General features: G+C 35.6%; 1 protein-coding gene across 1 annotated transcript; it reads right to left on the reverse strand.

The window, feature by feature from the left end:
• Positions 1-12,122: 12,122 nt before the first annotated feature.
• Positions 12,123-16,008, reverse strand: LOC137726222 (WAT1-related protein At1g43650-like). The gene is made up of 7 exons (XM_068465112.1): positions 15,787-16,008; positions 15,637-15,699; positions 15,406-15,522; positions 15,042-15,291; positions 14,462-14,620; positions 13,083-13,234; positions 12,123-12,537 (listed from the first exon to the last, which is right to left on the reverse strand). The coding sequence occupies exons 1-7, from the start codon at positions 15,972-15,974 to the stop codon at positions 12,417-12,419; spliced, it is 1,050 nt and encodes a 349-aa protein (XP_068321213.1). The 5' UTR covers positions 15,975-16,008; the 3' UTR covers positions 12,123-12,416.
• Positions 16,009-23,523: the final 7,515 nt, after the last annotated feature.

The following is a 23,523-nucleotide window of genomic DNA, read 5'->3' on the forward strand; positions in this document are numbered from 1 at the left end:
AGATAAGTATCCTGCGTCGGCATAACCAACAAGGTGAAAATCGACTCGAGGAGCAAAGAGTGTGGCATCATTCGAGGATTCGTAGGAATAGAACAAACCCTAATCCATAGTACCTTTAAGGTAACGGAAGATGTCTTTCATGCCAGTCCAGTGTCTGCGTGTTGGTGCATTATTGTATCTTGCCAAAAGATTAATAGGGAAAGAGATGTGGGTTCTAGTGCATTGAGCTAAGTACAATAAAATGCCTATCATACTTAGATAATGAACTTTAGGCTCCAAAATCTCTTCATCATCCTCTTTCGGATGGAAGGGATCTCATTTTGCATCTAGTGATCGAACAACCATAGGAGTACTCGAAGGCTTCGCTTTATCTTCATTAAAGCGGCACAACACCTTCTGGGTGTAGTTCGATTGATGTATTAGGATTCCATACGAACAATGCTCTATCTCGAGATCGAGACAATATCAAGTCTTACCTAGATCTTTCATCTCAAATTCTGACTTCAGGTGCGCGGCAGTTTTCGCGAGCTCTTCAGGAGTTCCAATAAGATTCATGTCATCGACATATACTGCAACAATTGCAAATCCGGAATGTGACTTCTTAATGAACACGCAAGGGCATAGTTCGTTGTTCATATATCCCTGACTAGTCAAATACTCACTCAAACGGTTATACCACATTCTTTCAGATTGTTTCAAATTGTAGAGTGAACGCCTCAGCCGAATTGAGAGCATGTTCCGAGGTTTTGGAAATATTTGAACCATTCAATATAAGTCATTCAGGAACTTTCATATAAATTTATGTATCAAGATCTCCATAGAGATACGCGGTTACTACGTCTATCAGCTACATATCCAGTTTTTCGAAAACTACCAAACTGATAAGGTAGCGAAAAGTAATCACATCCATAACGGGTGAATAAGTTTCGCCATAGTTAATCCTGGGGCATTATGAGAAGCCTTGTGCAACAAGATGAGCTTTGTAACGCACAATTTCGTTCTTCTCATTACGTTTCCAAACGAAAACCCACTTGTAACCAACGGGCTTCACATGTGGAGGAGTAGGAGTTACAGGTCCAAACACTTTACGTTTCGCAAGCAAATCGAGTTCGACTTGGATTGCTTGTTATCAGTTTGACCAATCAGTTCTATGTTGACATTCATCAACGGAACACGGTTCAATGTCATCACTCAACGTGATCTCAGTAACTCTTGCAATTACTAATGCATCGTTAACAATCATCTCATTTCTACACCACACATCATCTAAGCTAGCATAATAGACCGAAATCTTATGATTCTCAGGAGTAGGATTCATCTATTCAATGACGTTTCCAAAATCTAGAATTTCCTCATGAGTTGGATAGAATGAGAAAGTGATAGTTGGATTCAAGGTAGGTTCTTCGGGACCTTATGCTGTGGTTTTCCTCTTTCGGGGGTGTGAATCCTTTGAACTAAGGGGTCTACCATGCTTTTGTGTAGGGGCAGATGATTGGCTAGTGATAGAAGCATATTTGTGTGCCTTAGTTTGCTTGTTTTCTTGCATTTATGTTGCTAGTACTTAGTAATTTTAGTACTTTAAGCTATTTTCGTGTGTTTGTAGGTCCAAAGGGCTAAATGAGCAAAAAGATGCATTTTGGAGACTTTTGGAGCACTTTTGGGCTAAGGATGGATAGCTTATGCTTGGAGCCAAAGTGTTGGACGAAATTGAAGACCTAATTAAAGACCAAAAGTGTTGGAACCTTGTTCCCTTTAGTTTTAGGACATTTAAACCTTTCCTAATCCCAATCATGCCATGCATAACACACATCCATTCTAACACATTGTCATTGCACATGCATTTCCTTCATTAATTAACCCACATGCACCCTTTATTCTTTCATCATTCCAGCCACTCCACATCCCTCACCAAGAAATCATTCAACACATGCATCCATAATCATTTCTCCAACCTTGCCGTGCACATCATCATAAACAATCATGCACTCCACATGCATTTCCACCCTTACAAGACCCTAATCATTCATCCATACAATCTGCCATCTTTCACAAACACTTAAGCCTTTGCTGCAACCTTCCACCTTTCTTCCACCATTCATACACTTTCCAGCCATCTTCCACACCCTTTAATCATTCAACCATGCAGCCACACATTCACCCACATACACCATTCAAACATACACCCATTCACCACCAGAAATCATCCTTGCCGTGAGTTCCCTACCTTTCCAGCATTCCATTTCATCATTACAGCCACTCCACATGCATTCATCCTAGCTGTCATTGCACATGCTTTCACAACCTAATTCACATGCACATTCATCCACCTTTCTCCCAAAAACCGTGCACATGCATTCATTATTCATTCACTTTGCATTCCCTTTGCATTCAGCCACATGCATTTCCAACCTAGCATTCCCATTCTTTAATCCAATTCAGCCACTTAATCATTCAACTACATTCACACATCACCCATTCACCTTTTGCCATGTATCACTCCCACTCTTTAATTCATTGAAGCCACATACACTCTTCCATCACAGAAATTGGTCCCTTGGGGCCGTGCCCATCACAACCATAATTCCATTCACCACAGAAAATCATCCATTTCACTCCACCATTCCATCCATTGAATCACAAAACACACGGCACAAACACAATCCACTTTGTGCCGTGCCTTCCTCCACCACTCCCCATCCATTCATACACAAAACCTATCATTCTACATCATCCATAATCCCCAAAACTCACCTTAGACCTTGTGCAACAACAAAGAGGAAGAGAAGAGGACCTAAACGTTCATACAATTCAAGTTTGAGTTGTTGGAATGTTTAGGTGTTTCTTTGATTTCAATGTTTAATTTCAATTCTCTTTGTTTTGTAATCATGAGGAACTAAACCCCCTTTAGCTAGGGGGTGATTCGAAATATATGTTTATGCTTGCATTTTGATTTGATTACTTCTAATTGCGTTTCATAAGTTGTGGATTCAATTTGTTTAACCGTTTGATTGATAACTTATTTATGTATGTTTATTGAAAGTGCACGCTTAATTTTCATGCATGAATATGACGCTAGAATATAAGTGAGTTTCACCTAATAGTTACGAACTTATATTCACAAGTAGTGGAGGTTGCTTATAAACAATCGCGTTAAACGAATTCTTGGCATAAGTTTCATGCGTATTCCATAGTAACGAGTGCCTCGTCAACACTTATGATTTCCGTTGAACTTAATGATCTTTGTTGAATGTCTCTATCATGCGTATTCCATAGTTAGGGACTTTGATTAGGAATAATTTGGTTGTAATGCGTATTCCATTCAATCCAATGAATCTAGGGAAATCTGAAAGTTAATTTAAGCGGATCTAATTAACTTGGAGCATTGAGAATTCATGGTTTATTGAAATGCAATTGGAAATCTTTTTATTATGCAAGTGTAACATGTGTGGAGATGAACCCCTTGGCTAGCATCCATTCATTCCATTTCATCAATTTCATATTTACATTCTGTTTTAATTGCAATTTGTTCATTTAGTTTAATTTCGTCAAAACCTAAATCCCCCTTTACTTTAATGTCCAATTTAGTTAGAAAGTGTATTAGTTTGTGTTTATAAGTGTTTTGATTCAATTTGTTACACAAATTCATCCAAATTCACCAAAGTGCTCAAAACTGCCCAGAAAGTGTTTTTAAGGCAGTTTTGAGTGTTTTGGGTGATGTTTGAGTCTTTTGGTTTGTTTTAGTGTTTCAAGCATTTAGTTTCGCATTCTTTGAGTCTAGTTTAGTGTTTTAAACTTTATTTTACGTTTTTGAGTCAAATCCAAGTGATTAACAATCCCTCCTAATCCCCGGTCCAGAACGATCCCTACTTACATACTTACTACAATTGACAAAAAGAGGGTTTAATTTGTGTGCGTATAAATCTCGCATCAGCTAGCCGCTAATGTACATGGATCACCAAGATTGGTGTCCCGAGCTTCTAGGAGGGTAGTCCGTCGTACATTTGGTACATCTATCTTTGCAGGCGTATTCGCAGCTAGAATATATGATTTTGTCACACGTTCTAGATCGATGAAAGCATTTGGCATACTCTAAGCTATGCTCTGGAGATCTAATATGCGTTGTACTTCAATTTTAGACTGAGCAGTGTGGGGATCTAAATGAGACAAAGTGGAAGTCGTCCACGATAATTTGTGTCGTTCTTCAGGAACAGTGTCGTTCTTATCTCCCCCTAACGATGGGAATATTGTCTCATAGAAGTGACAATCCGTGAAACGAGTGGTAAACAGATCGCCTGTCAAAGGTTATAAGTAACGAATAATCGAAGGAGAATCATATTCGACATTGATTCCTATCCTCCGCTGAGGCCCCATTTTTGTACGTGAGGGCTGCGAGATCGGCACATATACTACACAACCAAAAACGCTCAGATGTGATATGTCGGGTTCGTATCTGGTAACCAACTGAAGGGCACTAAATGGTTGTGTCGCAACAGGCCTTAAGCGGACTAACTTTGCTGCGTGCAATATTGCATGACCCTAAGCAGCGATCGGGAGCTTGGTACGTATGACCAACGATCGAGCAATCATTTGTAAGCACTTAATGAAAGCCTCTACTAGGCCATTCTGGGTGTGAACATGGGGTACTAGATATTCAACTTCAACCTCAACCGACATGCAGTAGTCATCAAAAGTTTTAGATGTGAATTCTCCAGCATTATCCAATCGAATATATTTGATCGGATAATCAGGGTAGTGAGCCGTGAGCTTGATAACATGAGCCAATAGTTTGGAGAATGTAGCGTTCCTTATGCACAACAAGCACACGTGTGACCAACGTGTGGAAGCGTCAACCAAAACCATAAAGTATTTCAAGGGTCCACAGGGAAGGTGAATCAGTCCACAAATGTCCCCCTGAATCCATTATAGAAAAATGGGAGGATTTGAACGAATCTTGTCATAAAAACCTCACTCGCCAACCGCATCACCACCGATGCCACTAAAAAATTCAAGTTCATGTTTAAAAGTCACTGCCATAAATTTCATCGTTGCCAATCCCACTGAGATGTGGAGTCGACAGCTAGATGAGGCATTGATAATGGTGTTGACAAAGGAGAGAACGTGAAGGAGGGTGTTATAGGTATTAGACAGCATGAGGGAATGAGGAATCGGGAGTTAATCGTGTAAGACTTGGTAATTTCTTGTACGATCGGTTAAACTTGCACAAAATAACAAGTTCTGATCAACACATTAACTAACCAGTTCGTTATCTTGTCTTACTAAGTTTATCTACGGATAACCCGTTAAAAAAAAAAAGGTTAGTTTGATAACGAGATTAAAAATTTCCAAAGCACATTATAAAATACATAATAACAAGGGTGAAAAATGTGAAGAAAAAAAAATATATGCAAACACACGTGATCGCATTCTTTACGCTTTGACGATGGGTACATCGTCGTATGAATTTTAAAACCCTACAAACCCTCACAAACAATTTTTTTAGAGAGTCCAAAATAAATAAAAATTCATAATAATTAATGTAAAAGTATGAAGAAAGTGAAAAGAATATATAAATACTCATGGTTAAATCTGGTATACTTTCAAGTATGAGACGGTAAACTAATACCTCGACAATTTTTGAGTATGCTCTCTTCTAAGAAATGGTATTGCTGGGATATCCAGATGTGGATGTGTTTGGCTATCCAGTGCAACCTAAGCCTGTGTTTCAAAGAATTAGCCACTATAGTCTTTATCAAGACATACCTAGCTAAAGGATTCTGGACCCTTGGCCTATTCCATGGGGATCCGAGCTTCTTTATCAGGAGAAGAATAAGTGCAGTACGTTCTTTGAACTGCTACCCATGAATTTTCACGCAACAATACATGTTTGTTGTGACAATTTAGCGATTTTCGTGTACACACATAACTCTCTCATGATGCGGTAGGCAACTAAAGGGATTTGTGGCCTTAAAGTGCAGTACATTTCTTAAATTATTGCCCACAAATTTCCACACATTTGCACACATTTGTTGTGACAAGTTAGCGATTTTCATGCCCACATATAACTCTACCTACGAGTTACGCAGCTTAAGGGATTGGTGACATAATGTATAGCTCCATGATTAGCTGCCCACGAATTTCCGTACAATTGCACACGTTTGTTGTGACTAGTTAGCGATTTTTGTATCTGCACATAGCCTTATCATGTTGCAATATAGGCTACAAAGCTCAAAGGATTAATGACCTCATATTACAAGTACAATCCTACTTGTTGGCAGCTCCTGAGAGACTTCATCATGTCAAATGCTTCAGCCTTGTGAAGCACAAGATCTCATAAGCTCAAACTACATAGCCCATGGATAGGGGTGTTTGCTTAGCTTTTAAACACAAAACAGTATACCCTAATTTTTCGACTACGTCAGTGGTGAAACGGTTTGGCTAGTGAGGTCGCGCTCGACGTGAATGCAGGACGAGTTTGGTGCAGCCTTTATCTTGGAGCTTGCGGACGATGCCTGATCCAACGAGGCCACACTTGTCCGTGGACACTTATGAATGGCGGTGCCTACTTGGCTTCTTGTTGAGAGAGAAGATGAGTGCTTAGATATTGAGAAAGAGGCTATGGGGTGTTTGGTTAATTACGAAAAATTGCTTAAAGCACTAGCTATTTCAATATTATTGGTCCACCTCAAAATGTCATTATCAAAATTCAGTATATTGGGTCTTAACCAGTTAGGGCTGATCATGTACTGTCTTTAAAAAATGGCAAATTACATTTCACACCCTCAAGGTTTGAGGCTATTTTTTAAATGGACCGTGAGGTTTCAATTTTTTTTTTAAGGGGCCCCCAAAGGTTTTGAAATTGTATCAATTTACACATTTTGGATATTTAATTAAACAGTCAAAATATTTATCAATTAAGTTGATGAGTTTTTTATTCAATGTGGTGAAATGTGACTTACATGTCACAATTATAGTTTTCATGATCACCATGTCGTAGTATGTGTGTCTTTGAGTCAAGCCCAACAATAATTAATTAGGTATGATGCCTAATTAATTAAATACTAACGGAGACGGGCCTACTTACCACTTGCTTAACTAGTCCTACAAATAGGCCATCGATATCACAGTCTGCAGAACTGACACCTTGCTACTATCTCGATAAACAAGCAATGGATTCCTGAGAGTACAAAATAACCATTTTGCCCCTCTTTGGGAAATGTGCGTAAACTGTCCAATTTACGCCTCATTCACGCTCAAGTGCTTGTAAGGATACATACTACCTAGAAAGACGTGAAAGGGGACAAAGCATGACTAAGACCCAAATGTTCACAGAGGATTTCCACTTAGCTCATCAAGGCATTTTAGAAATTTCCGAGTGTCAAGGATACAATACGATTAAATTTAGGACAAGATGTGACGATCTACTACTATTCACATAGGATTTCCACTAAACCCTTCAAGGGCATTTTAAAACTTTCCCAATGTCAAGGAACACAATACGATTACTTTGGGGCGGGATGCAACATATAGTTTTTAGAGACTTTATAAACTCCAAACAATATTTTCTCTAACCATGAAAATCTGAATGTAATATCAACAATCTGAACCATTCATCTCTCTGCAACTACTAAAGGATCATGTTTTCAAACATGAAAATCTATTTCTTCTCAAAAAAAAATTAAAAAAAAAAAATCTGAAAAAGAAAAATTAAAATTCGGTGAGAAGAATGGAGCGTGAGCGTAAACGATAGTCAGCAATTAAATTTAAATCTATGGTTTATGGGATTATGGTGCCGAATTTCTAAGTTGACCTCTTCATAAAAGTTGTAAAACTTCTCATTACGAGCGTTTGTACATTTTTTACACATCTACATTAATTAAAAAATTATTTAAAAAACCTTACTACAACAATTGGAATATGATTTAATTTTACTTATGTGAGATTAAATCCTTACCATTGGATTCTTTGATCTTACTTAAAAGAAAAATGTGTTTTTATATTTTGAAGTAATATTTACGGGAAAATGTGGTATCTAAATGCAGATTTAGTATTAAGATTTTCAGTTGATTATTTATTGAAGTAAAATATATTTTCTTTAATGAGTAACGGATAACAGGTCGGGTTACATTACTTATTAATATTAACATGTCAAAATCAGATCGGATCATATTACTTATTCATTTTAACGGATTTTACATGATACTTTAAAATATCGAAGATGTCACGATGGGGACACGAGCACGAGGCCTAATTGATCTCCCTGGTTCAAAATGGAGATGGAGGAAGAAGGCTTTTGTTTGGTCACGGGTTTAAAGGAAATATTGGTTGTTTGGTTACAATGATAGCAAAATTTTGGGAGAAAACTAAAATGACAGGTTTTTAATATTATTGGTCCACATAGATAGGCCAGCAAATTAAGTGCTGACAGGTGTTTTAATAGCACAAGAATATCCAACATTAAATTACGTTTTGGGCTCAAGCTATACTCTTCACTGTTTAACTAAATTTGGTTTCCACGATCATATGATTAATCTTGTGATAGAGTGTGCATCCTGTCATTTTATGTTTTGATCTAACGGTTGGGAGATGTTATTAATGTCACTAGTTCTCTGATCATCTTTTTGATGTCAAATATAAAGGATTATGGCAAGAATTACACACCTCTAACACCGTGCAAAAATCTTCCGATGTACACCTCAGCCATCCGTCCGGCAACCATTTTTGGCCAGCATCAGAGAATGCTTCATTTCCAGACAATGGTAGTTGTAACGATGACTAACTCACAAGATATATGACATGCCTACCAAAATATTGAATGTCAATTTATTGAGTCCATGTGGTTAAATATATTAGTCCACCAATATGAAAATTTGATGATAAATACATGCATGCATGCATAATAATTTGGCCGAGCGTAACAAAACAAGCTGAGATCAAAGTAATCAAACAATAAGGTACATCAATGTATTGAATTATATGCAATGCGTGCTGGACATCTCGAAAATTTACCAACTAAATAGCATAACCGAAAAAGTTCCTATCAATATTTATTCAGTGACAGGTAATCTTATGATTAAAGCATTCATCAACAAAGTCCAGAGCTGACTGACTGATAAAAGTGATAAGCACAACTCAAAATAACCTATTCGGGTTTGAAGGTGAAGTTGACTTAGCTTTTGCAAAATCAACTGGATCCTAGAAAGCATCTTCCTGTTTTACTTATTTTGTTGGGATAGACGAATTAAGGGAGAGATTCTAAGTCTATCTCACTAATTAAGTTGTCATAAGATGAACCAAATCCGCTGCTTGAAATGCTTTGTTGCTCAAAAACTGTTGTCTCTAATTGTACATGGAAGGCGGAGGTGAAAAGTTGACAGGAGAGCGACCATGGCCAGGAGACTGAGGACCCCCTGGAGATTTAGTGTCCCAAGGGCAGTGGCAAAGCCACACAATATTGTCAGGGCGAGGGGCGAATTTAAAAATGTGCAAGGTTCAAAAAATGGCAACAACCAAATCCTTTTATCTAATAATGTCTTCCATAATTTATTAATACAAACAAATTACAATTGTTCCTAGTGAGGTTTCATGTCATGAAAACTTCACATGATAGGCTTATTATCAATAAAAGCATATACATCCTTCTCAATATAAAAAAACTACTATCACTTAACCATTATCCCTCATTTTGTTACGCAATGATGTTTTCACAATCTTCATAGCAGAAAAAGCTCTCTTCACCGAAGTGGTTGCAACAATAACACCAAAGCCAATGTAAGAAGCTTATACACTAACATATGACTTGCACACATCTCGGTCTTCACCAACTCTTTTGCAAGAACACTAATTCCTCTTAATGATGAAAACTCACCGTGCATCTTCATATCATGAATTGTCAAGTTAAATTAGAAGATTCATGAAGTCCATACCATCAAAATCTTAAGGATAAAGTTGTGCTAAACGAATAATTTTGCTTTGCCAAAAGATGCAAAAATATTCATCAGAGTGAAACATACCATGCAAAGAAGCAACTCGGTGTTTACCTCATTGAAGCAACCATTCAATTCCTTTAGTTGCATATCAAGGACTTGAAAATAGAGGTGCATAAGATAGCAATGGAAATTTGGGAGTTTTGGAGCTTTACACCTTGATTTTTCGGATACGAAACACAAATCCTCCATGTTAGGAACGATAATATCATGCTCCTCACAGAATTTTTGTACATCATGAAGCAAGTCCCCAAAGTTCTCATCTCTCAAGGATTGTAATATTTGCTTGCATACTTCCACTAATGCTATTGCATTCATAATATCTTGATCTTTCTTTTGTAATGCTTGTGATAACTCATTTGTAATTCCCAATATAAATCTCACAAAAAACAAGGAGAAACACAAATCAAAAGTTAGTATGTCTTTAAATAACCTATTTGCTTCACCGAGATTATCTTGGTTGTCATCACCTTTAATCCATTTAAGCACCTCTACCACGGCTTCAAACATAACAACAATACTAATTGTAGTACCATAATGTGAGTATCACCGTGTATCACTAGAACTCATGAGACTACTTTTTTGATTTAACCCTTTACCCGTTGCAAGATCAATATCAAGAGCTTTCTTTATTTTTATTTTTTGGGTGTTTCTGTCTAAATGCATCACGATGCATACACGATGATCCAATAAGATTCACCAAAGGACTGGCATGTTGAAGAAATTGGCACCATTCTCATTTCCCCTTGCTACGAATACAAGAGCTAGTTGGAGTTGGTGTGCAAAACAATGAACATAAAATGCTTGAGGATATTTGTTCAAAATCTTTGATTTTAGACCATTTAGCTCACCTTTCATATTAATAGCTCCATCATATCCTCGTGACTTGAACATACTCAAATTTATTGTAGCAAACAATCTCTCTGTGGCCTCTTCGTGGCCTCTTCCTAACTATCTCATTATGATCGGTAAAAAATTGCATAAGCTCCACATAATTACTTGTATTGCTTGATTTCGATGATACCTTGTCACAATAACCATCTTGTGCAATCAAGTGCTCCACTCAATAAAGTGTGATAATTAATGCGAGTTTCATTGGTTTGCTTTATCACAAATGTTTCAATGTGTTGTTTTTGTATCATCAAATCTCTAACTTGTTGTAAAACTTTATTATGAAGACTTCCAACATCTCCCTCATGATCACGAAAATTTTTGGGTCCTCACCAATTTGTACACCCTTTTTCAGTAAAGACATCACTTCCAGTAGTACTTGCATTATCAAAATCACATTTGAAAAGATAACAATAATGGCGAAATGCAACATCTTTTAGTAGACTATACTCCACCTACTCAAAATTATCAAACCAAAGAGTGATAAGACATCGACTATAACTAACTTTCCTTGGAATGATGTAGGATTTAGGTTGACAAGGTTCATTTTGGATATAGTATCTAGGAATTGCTTCGCGATAATTAGGTGGATAATCAAGCATATTATGTCTATGTCTAAGGCCTGCAAGAAGATTAGCCAATATTTCATCTAACTTAGTGCCCTTACTTTGTTGTGAACTATTCGGAATATTCGAAGAAGGACTACCCAGAATATTTGAAGGAGGATTTAAGTATTGTTTCTATGTTATCGTTCCATTACGTAACTAAATAATAAATAAAAAAATATTTGAATTTTAATCCTAAAGTAGACTATACTAATATGACTAATAACTAATCAAACTAATAAACAATTTGCCCGACAAATTGTGTTGGGCAAACACTTTTTTTTTAGTAATGCTGCCTCACAGAGTATGCTATCAGTACTTTGCAAACATGCTGCTTATTACTTTGCAAATATACTACTTATTACATGGCTCAATACTTTCCAATGACATAAGCAATGGGAGGAAGGAAAGGGGTGTGTTTGGTTATAAAGATAGAAATTTTTTGAGAGAGTGAATAGGTGGTGTAAAACTATTGAACCATGTAATAAGTCCATATATTTAGGTTGGTCAATTCCCAAGTATTATTCTGCTTATCTTAGGTGCGTTTTTGCTCTTTTAGAATTTTTCAAGCTAAAAATATTTATTGCTACCTTGCAAAGTTAACCATATATGCACCACTATGTGAATTTACAATTAATCCGTGAAGTTTAACCATTCATAAATTTTAGCGCGCCTCCGCTCGCAAATTTTGCAAATACATATCTATTTGATAACACCCATTTATATATACATATGCAATACAAATTTAGAATACTACTAAAATGAAATCTTAGAAAAATATAGAAACTTTAGCACTCGATTGGTAGCTACAAAAAAGATGATCATGACTGCTCCAAATGGTCTGCATCAAAACTTTTGTGTGTGAAATGCGTTTTATTGATTCAATCATTGAAGCAAATTCTCTTCAATCCACCTCCCATCTATATCACATTTAATATTATACGACTTCTTGCTTGTTTTCTTGTTTTTGATCACTTTCTTTGCTTTTTTGTTCCTCTTTCATCTTTCCCCACAAAACGCTATAGAGACCCGCAATCAGCAATACACCCCCTCCAATACTGCAACAAAACTAAATTCAATCAACAAAATAATCGTATTCATTTTACTCATACATGTAATCTGACATCAATGATTAACAAGTATCGTTAAACACATTATTGATTGTCCCAACTTTGATTTGAAAAACGAGAATTCAATAAGTATTACGCTCTCTATGTTATCCTTTACTTTCTAAATCTCTGTATATGTTCTTAATAAAGTTTTATTTAATCTAAAATTCTTTATTTCAAGAAATATATAGTACTATTTGATCAAGAAAAAGGAAAAAGCAATGCACAATACTATAATAGAGATGAACCAAAAGAGAAATTTAATCATCCCTTCTCAATTTTTTTATATATATTTTAATACAAACGATATTCTTTGTTAATTGTACTATAGAAAATGTGATATGATGAGATGAAAGTTGGTGCCTCTCAAATCTGTGACATGATGAGATGATATTTAAGAAGTTGAGATAAAAGTTGGTGCCTCTCAATCTTGAAAATGAAACGTTGAAATATAATAATAAATAAATAAATGTATGATAGATATAGATATGGACCTTGCCCAGTAGATGGCTTCTTTCCATATCAATGCTGAGAAGATGGCTGTTATAATTAGTGATAATGGAGTGAACATTGCAGTGAAAACTGGGCCTTTCTTCTCTATTGCCCAAACTTGTAGCCAATAAGTAATCCCAGTTACAACCACGCCCTGTCATTATCAATGAAATTTTCACTGTATCGGTAACGATGACTTATGAATGAAAATTCAAAATGAAAATAAATGGTTTAGATCATAAAAACCATTGCAAAGGGCCCAAATGCATAATTAGCACTGTATTAAATTACTAACCAATTAATGCTATATATATATATGTGTGTGTGTGTGTGTGTGTGTAAGTTTATGTTTATGCATGCCCATGTATATATATGTAATGCTGGAGAAATATGTATGTGATCTCATAACAACCCTCTGAATACTAATAGGCCAAAAATGAATCTTATCCTATCTCTTTGGAGGGAATAGGAGCCATATACAACCCAGAATATTTTCAAATAGTACCTTTTTATGAATTAATTGAGCCAGCCAAATTGAGCCACTTATATATTATATGTTGTATTAGATATAGGAGTGTGTTGTCCATACACTTATTTTTATTTTCTACACATTCTTTTAATTTTCGACAGTCGGATTGAATGAATTGAAGAAAATCAAATAACATAAATGAACAAAGGGTATGTAAAAAGTTAAAAAAAAAAAAAAAAATGTGAGTAGCGCACCCCCAGAATGATCCAAAGGAATTTAAATGGCATGCAATTCTCATTGTGATTTAGTTCTTAAAACAAAAGATCTTTGTGATATTGTTCCAAATGTTATTTATTATTTTATTTATAATGCAGTCATTTCATGCATAGATAAAGTGATATTGGACGTTACTTAGTATTGCAGTTTAGTGGTATTCTTTTTTACTTGTTAGTGAAAGGTCTTAGTTCGATTCTCGCTAAAGGCGAATTTGAACTATATTATTACTTAACTTATTGTGAGACTAAATTCACCCCCCTCCCTCTTAGTGTAGATAATATCGTTTGTTTAAAAAAAAATTATTATTTTAAATAGTAATTTCATGCATACACCGGGTGTATACAATGATTATACCACTTGTTCTTTCATTGTTATATTATCCATTAAATGAAAGAACACAGTGTAAAACATATACGTATAAAAAAATTTCGTGGTTGCATAAAAAATGATTAAACTACACATGCTGATCGAAAATAATTATTTCATGCATACAACCGATGTATATAATTACTTTTTTACTCTTTTTTTTTTTTTTTTTCTTTTTTCATTGTTATTAGTTAAATTAGAGAAACGTCGTGCAAAATGCATGCGTGTTGTATGCAAGAACTTATATGTGGGTGGATATTAGTGACTTACACAATAGACCACAGAGAGAAGATGAATGTCCCATCCAATCTTCCAAGCTGATGGATTTCTCTCAAATGCAATGGCCCAGCAAGCAGACATCAAGCAGCTGAAGAAGCATTGGAGAGTGGTGAGCCTCAACTTTGCCGGATATTGCTTGATAATGGGACCCTAGAACACAAGCACTAGTTAACAAGGCAATAAAAAAAAATGAAAACTAATAAAAATGATTTAAAAACTTTGAATTTTAACGATAAGGATAAAATGAATAGTATCATGATTGACTTTTTAATGTAAAAATATAGTTTTTCGTTAAAGTAAACAGTACCAAGAGATTTTCGTTAAAGTTCCTTAAAAAAAAATCTTACAGATAAAATTGTTCTTTTACAGACTTACGCTATCAGGCTGACTTATTCCAAATTCACTGTCTCGTAAGAAAACTTTTTTTTTCTTAATTATATCTATTAAAGAAGAATTCCACTTCAATACAGTAGTTAAATATAATGGTGGTGATTAGATGCGCATGAGGTCTTGAGTTAGAATCTCTCGTGTACAGAGAATAAGTAAAGCTAGTGGTGGGGATGAGATGAACCTGCAGAATTAGCCACAAAGACCATGCAGTATTGGCTGAGAGCATGATGAGGGAACCTTTTAACCACTCTCCTCCTGTGGAGGAAGATAATGAGGAGGAGTCTGGAATTTGCCCTTGATTTGATGGAACCCAGTTGAACTTTATGGAGGGCCCTTTCACTAAGGCAAACACCAATGCTCCTGAAAGGCTTGTGACAGAACCCAACACCTTGGCCACTCCATACAAACGTTTCACAGAAATGCTTTCCATCCTGCACAAAAATAGTTGATTCAAAACCAAATTTCCACTTCAATATTTGACAAAACTAACTGTATACATACCTTAATTAACGTGTCAAATATTATGTATAGTTTAATTTAATTACCTTAATAAAACCGCCATGACAAAAGTGATTGCAGGAATTAAAGTGGTGGTGGCTGCAGCAAAGGTTGCAGAGGTGTAGTTGATTGCAACATAGTAGAGATTTAAACTCAGGGTAATCCTAAAAAAAATGTATGAATGATTGTTGGAGAGCATATGTAATATCAGATTAGAGAACTTGATTAATTGAAATGTTGATGAGAGCAAAAACTAATTAAACCATGTTCATACGTACCCAGATAAGGAAACTAAGAAAATCTTGCAGAGTAAGGTGTAGGAAAGAGGAGCTTCTATTGAACTGAAAATTCAGAAAAATTCAAAATTCAAAAACAAAATAACACTAACTAAATGGAAGAGTGGGAGTAATGGAGGAATAATTAACTACCTTTCAAGGAAGAAAGCAAAGGGAGCCAAGGCAAAGGAGGCAAAAGCTTGACGATAAACCACAAAGACAAAGGGGTTCATTCCTTTAGAAATTGCTGCCTTAGAGAACAAGGCCATACCTGCATACACAAATTGTATGAAGAGCATTGCAATATAAGCCTTATGACTCTCCATTACTAAACTCTTCATTTCATCTATGGCATTGGCCTCCAATTTGAGAAGCTCGGATTTCCATATATATAGACAACGATGCTTGCTCTAGAGTCTAAATTTGCACGCCTTCAATCTGCTTTAAGTCCCTATTGGCTAGTGCTACTTTTATGCGCGCGCGCGCACACCCACATGTATATACACACATAGCAAGACTGAGGTGTTAGAACATCGAATGGAAAATTTTGTTTACCACATGAATAATTTTATATTTCAGCATAGATCGATAGACATTTCATCGTTTAACTTAGTTTAGTAGAAACAATTTTTCTATGCAACTAAGATCAATGAAAACATTTTTCTCTCCAACTAAGGTTAACACAACATGCTAAAATTTCTCCATTTACTTCTCCAGTACAAATAAGAAAATTGGATTAATGGTCCCAAAACTTTGTCTCAATTGGAGCTTTGGTATCTGAAATAAAAATTTGTGAGTATTGGTTCCTGAATTTGTTATAATGTGGAGCAAATATCCTTTTGGCTAACTCTGTTATAATTTCCATCCAAGATAAAGGGTTTAAAGGGACATCAAATGAATGGAAGTTCTAACGGAGTTAACCAAAATGACAATTGCTTCATTTTATAACAAGTTCAGGAACCAATACTCACAAATTTTTAGTTCAGAGATCATTGCTCGAAAATCAGTGTGTATTGAAATATTTTATCACCTCAAACAAATTATCCCATTTATTTTGTTAATAATTATACCATTGAACTTATAGATCGATCTAAGTTCTTGGCATCACTACTAAATCAATCCAACAAAAATATTGTCTCCACTTTAACAACGTAGATTCAAAACAAGGTCGCTCAGGCCTAATTGACCCATCTAAGTGCATGATTTTAACTTAAAATGTTGCGATGTTTAGTGTGAACCATGTATTTACTTTTATTATATTTTTGGTACTTTTTCAATGCAAGATTAAGTCCATGCTTGTACCAAGAGTGGCATGGATTTTTGCAACTCCACCCCCGATTAGGAGTTTCTTCAGCAATGCTCCACCTAGCCAGAAAATTTTACCACCCCTAGGAATTTTTTTCTTGAGCATGGTCCAGCTAATCATGTATTTTAGCGGACATTTTTTACAAAATGATTGACGGTGAACAAATTTTGGGACCAATTCTATCGATTTTCAATGTCAGAGACCAAAATGAGGAATTATGCCAATCTCAAAAATAATTTTAGGTAAAAATCCTAAGATAAATGGCTATGTCATGCATAAGCACACTACTGCTTGTGCCATAATATATATGAACATGCTCAAGGAAGATGCCCGATAATTGATTGTGGAATAAACCAATAATATTGCAGTTCCAAACCAAAAATACATATAGATCAATATTATTGGTGTAATTAAGATAGGCTTGGATAATTCCACATTTCCACTCTTAGGATCGTGAGTGAGGCCTGCTAGAGAGATATTAGGTCTTCCAATCAATTTTAAAAGACCATTGTTAAGCATCCATCAGCCTGCTATTGAAAACCACTCAGACCAGTACAATGGTTGAGTGGATTATGAATTAGACAAGATATCAGCTAACTGAAAATTTGGTGGAACCTTACCATATGTAACATCCTAATGTTGTAGGGTAATACTTGTACGAATAGGCATTTGGTCCAATAATGAGCTTGTTTTTTGACATACCCCAACCTGGAATATCCACTAGGACTTCAAATCGAGACGTGCTAGTCGACACCTGGAAGGTGACGAAGTCATAAAGTGTGATAGTGTATAAAATGTGAATAAATTTAAAATCTAAAAGTGCCTAAGCACACGAGTGCGCGGTGACCGGGTTTGGACCCATTTCACACGTGATACAAAGCATAGGTATAGTACAGTAAGGTAAGATAATGATTATACCATCATAAGAAGACATCTGTATTGGAAGGTGCCACAAATCCTTGTCGATACGGAACTCTGCTGCTAGAACCTGGAGGGGTGCAAAAATAAAAAATGTGAGTGAGTGAACAAAACTTTTCAAACCAATTTCAATTACCAAAGGCAGTAGCCCCTCGCCGTAACACCTGTATAATTTCCCAGAAAATAGAATACATATCTATCTCAATCCCATACACGTCATAACAAAGTCCACATGAATATCATGCCATAGATCTCAATAAACATATATATATATATATATATATATATATATATATATATATATATATCGCATCGACATGTTAACCAGAGTCACCTTACGTGACCTGTAGGCTAAATCAATATCTCAGCAATCAATGCTAGCACATATAAGTCGGAGTCACCTATAGTGACCTGTACGACTTATTCATATCTCATCACATATCTCATCAATCATGGCTAGCATATAAGTCAAAGTCACCTATAGTGACATGTACGACTTATTCATATCTCATCACATATCTCATTAATCATGGCTAGCATAGAAGTCGGAGTCACCTATTGTGACCTGTACGACTTATCCATCTCTCATCAATCAATGCTAGTCAATAGCTCAATAAGATGCTAGCCAATAGCTTAATAACATGTTAGCCAATAACTCATCAATATGCAATAACATGCTAGCCAATAGCTCATCAACATGCTGGCCAATAGCTCATCAATATACAATAACATGCTAGCCAATAGCTCAATAACATGCTAGCCAATAGCTCATCAATATGCTAGCTAATAGCTCATCTACCAAATCCTGCACACAAGTCAGAACCACCTAAAGTGGTATGTACAACAGACTGGGTGTAAATAAATATGCTCAAGTGCTACGATCACGTGAAGGCTGTGCGAAGTATCGCAAGTCACCTACGAGTCGGAACCACCTAATGTGGTCTGTACGACAGGCTGTCACCTACCTTGGATTCAAGGTAAGCGTGTGGTGCGGGAGGTGAACGATCACGTGAAGGCTAAGCCTTGGCCACGGGCGGGAGCACCAACACCGGGGTGCAAGTTTATGAGCTCTAATATATCTTAACACAATCATACTCACTACCAACATTATCATCAAAGTGTACTCACCTAAAGCTTACCTGAGCGTCCGCAGCGACATTTGGCACTTCAAAGCATTCACAATAATTAGGTTCATGTAATATATATATAAGAATATGCCATGATGCAAATCTAAGAATTAGGCATTTCATAGTATTCCCAAAATATATAATACGGCGTAAAATATACAATCAATAATGCCCTACTCCCAATACTTTCAGGAATAATTGTCGATGAGATATATATGTTTATTGAGATCTATAGCATGATATTCATTTGGACTTTGTTATGACGTGTATGGGATTGAGATAGATATGTATTCTATTTTTTGGGAAATTATACAGGTGTTACGGCGAGGGACTATTGCCTTTGGTAATTGAAATTGGTTTGAAAAGTTTTGTTCACTCACTAACATTTTCTATTTTTGCACCCCTCCAGGTTCTAGCAGCAGAGTTCCATATCGACGAGGATTCGTGGCACTTTCCAGTACAGATGTCTTCTTATGATGGTATAATCATTATCTTACCTTACTGTACTATACATATGCTTTGTATCACGCGTGAAATGGGTCTAGACCTACTCACCGCACACTCGTGTACTTAGGCACTTTTAGATTTTGAATTTATTCACATTTTATATACTATCACACTTTATAGTTTTGTCACCTTCCAGGTGTCGGCCAGTACGCCTCGATTTGGAGTCCTAGTGGATATTCCGAGTCGGGGTGTGTCATTTTTTCAGTGAGATTAGTGGCCACTATTTACATAAACAAACAATCCATACGATTCTCCTATTAAAATTCTTGTAGGAAACCAACTTGTCTCCTTATTTTAATATAAGTAATTTAGGATCAATTTTCAGTTTCATTCTTTTATGAAGTAGGACATCCAAACCTCTTCGAATAAGGCTTTGTAAACCAATTTGAACTCAAACATCCGGCCAAAATACACTTGCAATTATGCTCATATTCTAATAATACTTGTGTCTGCCTTATCAAGTAACCTACTTGTCCATCCACTTATAATTGACATATCCTAATCGTATCTATATCATAATCGAATCATGCCTTCTCTTTTATTATCATCTAAAGATCGGATATATATATATATATATATATATATATATATATATATATATAAATATATATATATCATTTAATTTGGAGATCGTTTTTTCTTCATGCGAGCCAAAAAAAATTGACAATTTTAGTAAACAAGTAACATCCCCACAATAAACTGTTTATTTGTTAATTTGATGCGTGTGTGTGTGTGTGTGTGTATATGAACGGATAAATGATTTCCAAATTAAATTTTTTTTTTTTGAAGAAATTAGGTTCTCATCCCTCTTTTTTCAACACCATTGATTGAAACCTTATTATCTTTCAAATTTTAATCAAGGTCCCTTGGTTTTAATAAAAATCATTAATTATTTCAATAATAAAATATTTTACATATGAAGATAATTAAATTTTATTTCTAAATTATTCATGTAGTGTTAGAAACATTACATTTGATATACTTATATTTATGACTAAATTTTGTATCATATATTTTTATTTTTAGTTTGTACCCATTTTAATTTGCAACCCTTTTTTTAATTTGTACCAATTTTCTGTTTAGTTTTAGTTTGTACCCATATATTAATTTATTTTTGCGTCCATATTTTTCAATCTTTTATTTGTACTCATATTTTTTTGACCTTTTATTTGTCTTTAAAATGGTACCACTTTGTTATATGTAAAATGTACCTTTTCCTTTTTTTTTCTTTTTTTTTTTTGTAAGTACCATCTCTTTTGTGTAAAATGTACCATTGTTTTTTTTTTTTTTTTATATATATATATGAAATGTACCCATTATATAAAATGTATCACCTTTTTTTTGTATAAAATGTACCAACTTTTTGTATGTAAAATGCATCGTATAAAAATTACCTATTTTTTGTATATAACATGTTATTAATATAAATAATGACAAATCATGAGTTTTATTTAAGTATAATTTCTTTTAATATTTTCAACAAATTACGAATTTTATTTAAAATCTATTAATATAAATAACTACAAATATCAAATTTTAGTTTAAAAATTATAAAAACCTACTTAGAAATGTATAATTGCTAATTTCAAGGACTTCAATCAAAAATTGAAAACCAACATGGTTTTAATCAAAGAACATTGATAAAGAGGGACCGCATCCAAAATCACAATTTTTTTTATACATAGATGGTCTTTAAGATAATAATAAATAAACGGTTTCAATTATAATATTTGTAACTGAAAATTCATTAGCTACAAAATGGGTGAACAAATAAATTTCCCCAGCGAGTGAATACAATTATCTCATCAATTTCATAAGTGAATGGTTTATCCTGGTTTTTGACCATATAGGATTGGTTTCCTTATTATCAAAAAGGGGAAAGAAAAAAAAAGGCTTCTATTGTAGTAAAAATAAATAATGGTTCTTGAATTATATTGAGCTACTGACGCATTCCCATTAGCTTTCCTCAACTTTGGTGCTGCGATCCAAATGGCAGGTTCTTTGCATGGATGACTTCACGATTGCCTTTTCAAGGACCTTCTTTCCAGAGTGGGTGCAGATGGAAGTTTCGCGTTGGTGTTATTGGCTGGGGGCTTGGCGGCCGGACAGGAGAAATGAGGAGAGAAGCCCGTAGTGGCGGGCAGTGGAGGGGTGGCAGCTGGTGTTATTTTTCAAAAGTTCTTTGATATGTTTATGAGCTTGAAGGCCTAAGACCTATAGGGCAAGCAAATGCTTAGCCCATTAAGGTCTAGCATATGGTCTGCTACGATGTAAATGGAACAACCGTTATATGGAGTTAAAAGTTCACGTGTCGTTCTCCTATTAGATGTGGTTAATTTATGTTTTTACAGTTATGAACATCGTGGTCATGGTCATGAGAAGATGTTGATAATGGTGACGATGATGGTGTTGGGGCAGTGGAGATGTGGTGGTTAAGGATAGAAGGTGGTGTAGCGGCAATGGTGGTGGGCATGTAAGAGTAGTGGAGGTGATGTTGGCATAAAATGATGAGTTGTTTTATTTTGTTGTTCTTAAGCACTCGTTCATGAAATTTAGAAATCACAACTATTTATATAGAATTTAAATTTAGATTTTTTCTAGATAGATCAATGGATTTGCACTAAAGGGTGAGAGAATTAATTGATATCAAATTCGTCATCAAACATATGATCTCTCACTCAAACCATCTATAACCCATGGGATAAAACTTAAAATATAAGATTTAAATCCCCTCCAAACCATCTCCAACCACTGGGGTAAAATAAGCCTTGGAGATAAAATATATCTTGTGTTAGATCCCACATCGTCCAGGGGAATGGATCCTCTATGCCTTATATGTATATGACCACCTTCATATAGCAGGAGGCCTTTTGGGAGCTCACTGGCTTCGGAGTTCACTCTGAAGTTAAGCGAGTTCGCGCGAGAGCAATCCCAGGATGGGTGACCCACTGGGAAGTTCTCGTGTGAGTTCCAGAAACAAAATCATGAAGGTGTGGTCGGGGCCCAAAGGGGATAATATCGTGCTACGACGGAGTCGAGCCCAGGATGTGGTGGGGGCTCGAGCTAGGATGTGACAATTTGGTATTATAGCCAATCCCTGGCCGGAAGTGTGCCAACGAGGAAGTCGGGCCCCTAAGGGGAGTGGATTGTTAGATTCACATCACCCAGAGGAGTGGATCCTCTATGCCTTATACGTACATGACCACCTTTATATAGCACGAGGTCAAGCCCAGGATGTGGTGGGGGCTCGAGCTGGGATGTGACAATTTGGTATTACAGCCAATCCCTAGTCGGAAGTATGCCGATGAAGAAGTCGGGCCCTTAAGGGGGTGGATTGTTAGATCCCACATCACCCAGAGGAGTGGATCCTCTATGCCTTATACGTACATGACCACCTCTATATAGCACGAGGCCTTTTGGGAGTTCACTGGCTTCGGAGTTCATTGAAACTCCGAAGTTAAGCGAGTTCGCACGAAAGCAATCCCAAGATGGGTGACCCATTGGGAAGTTCTCGTGTGAGTTACCAGAAACAAAATCGTGAAGGCGTGGTCGGGGCCCAAAGTGGAAATATCGTGCTACAACGGAGTCAAGCCCGAGATGTGACATCTTGGGCTATATTTCCTTCAGAAATTAAGTCTGGCTTAAATTATTCTGAATTCACCAAACTGTCATATTTCAAATTTGTTTTTGTTTTTCACTTGTAATCCAACAGCTGTAATCAAATTAGATCAAATATAACGGTTAAAAAAAATTTAATGGCTAACATCTAAAATAATTTAAAGAAATTATTAAAATCGAACTTCACTTAAAACTTTATAAACACCTATGTATTTGTATGATTTTTAATTACTTATCAGAATTTAAACATTTTTAGGTAAAAATGTTCATAAAAATAATTAGGATAATCTACATAAATTTTATTTTCAAAAGTTATCGAAAAAAAAAATTTAAGCTAAAATCATTATTTAACAATTTCGTGCTAAAATTTTAAACCATAGTCGTTGAAGGAGAAAAGCACTTTCTAGGTTATAG

Source organism: Pyrus communis, chromosome 2 (assembly GCF_963583255.1).
Source record: "Pyrus communis chromosome 2, drPyrComm1.1, whole genome shotgun sequence".
In the NCBI taxonomy this organism is placed as follows: domain Eukaryota; kingdom Viridiplantae; phylum Streptophyta; class Magnoliopsida; order Rosales; family Rosaceae; genus Pyrus; species Pyrus communis.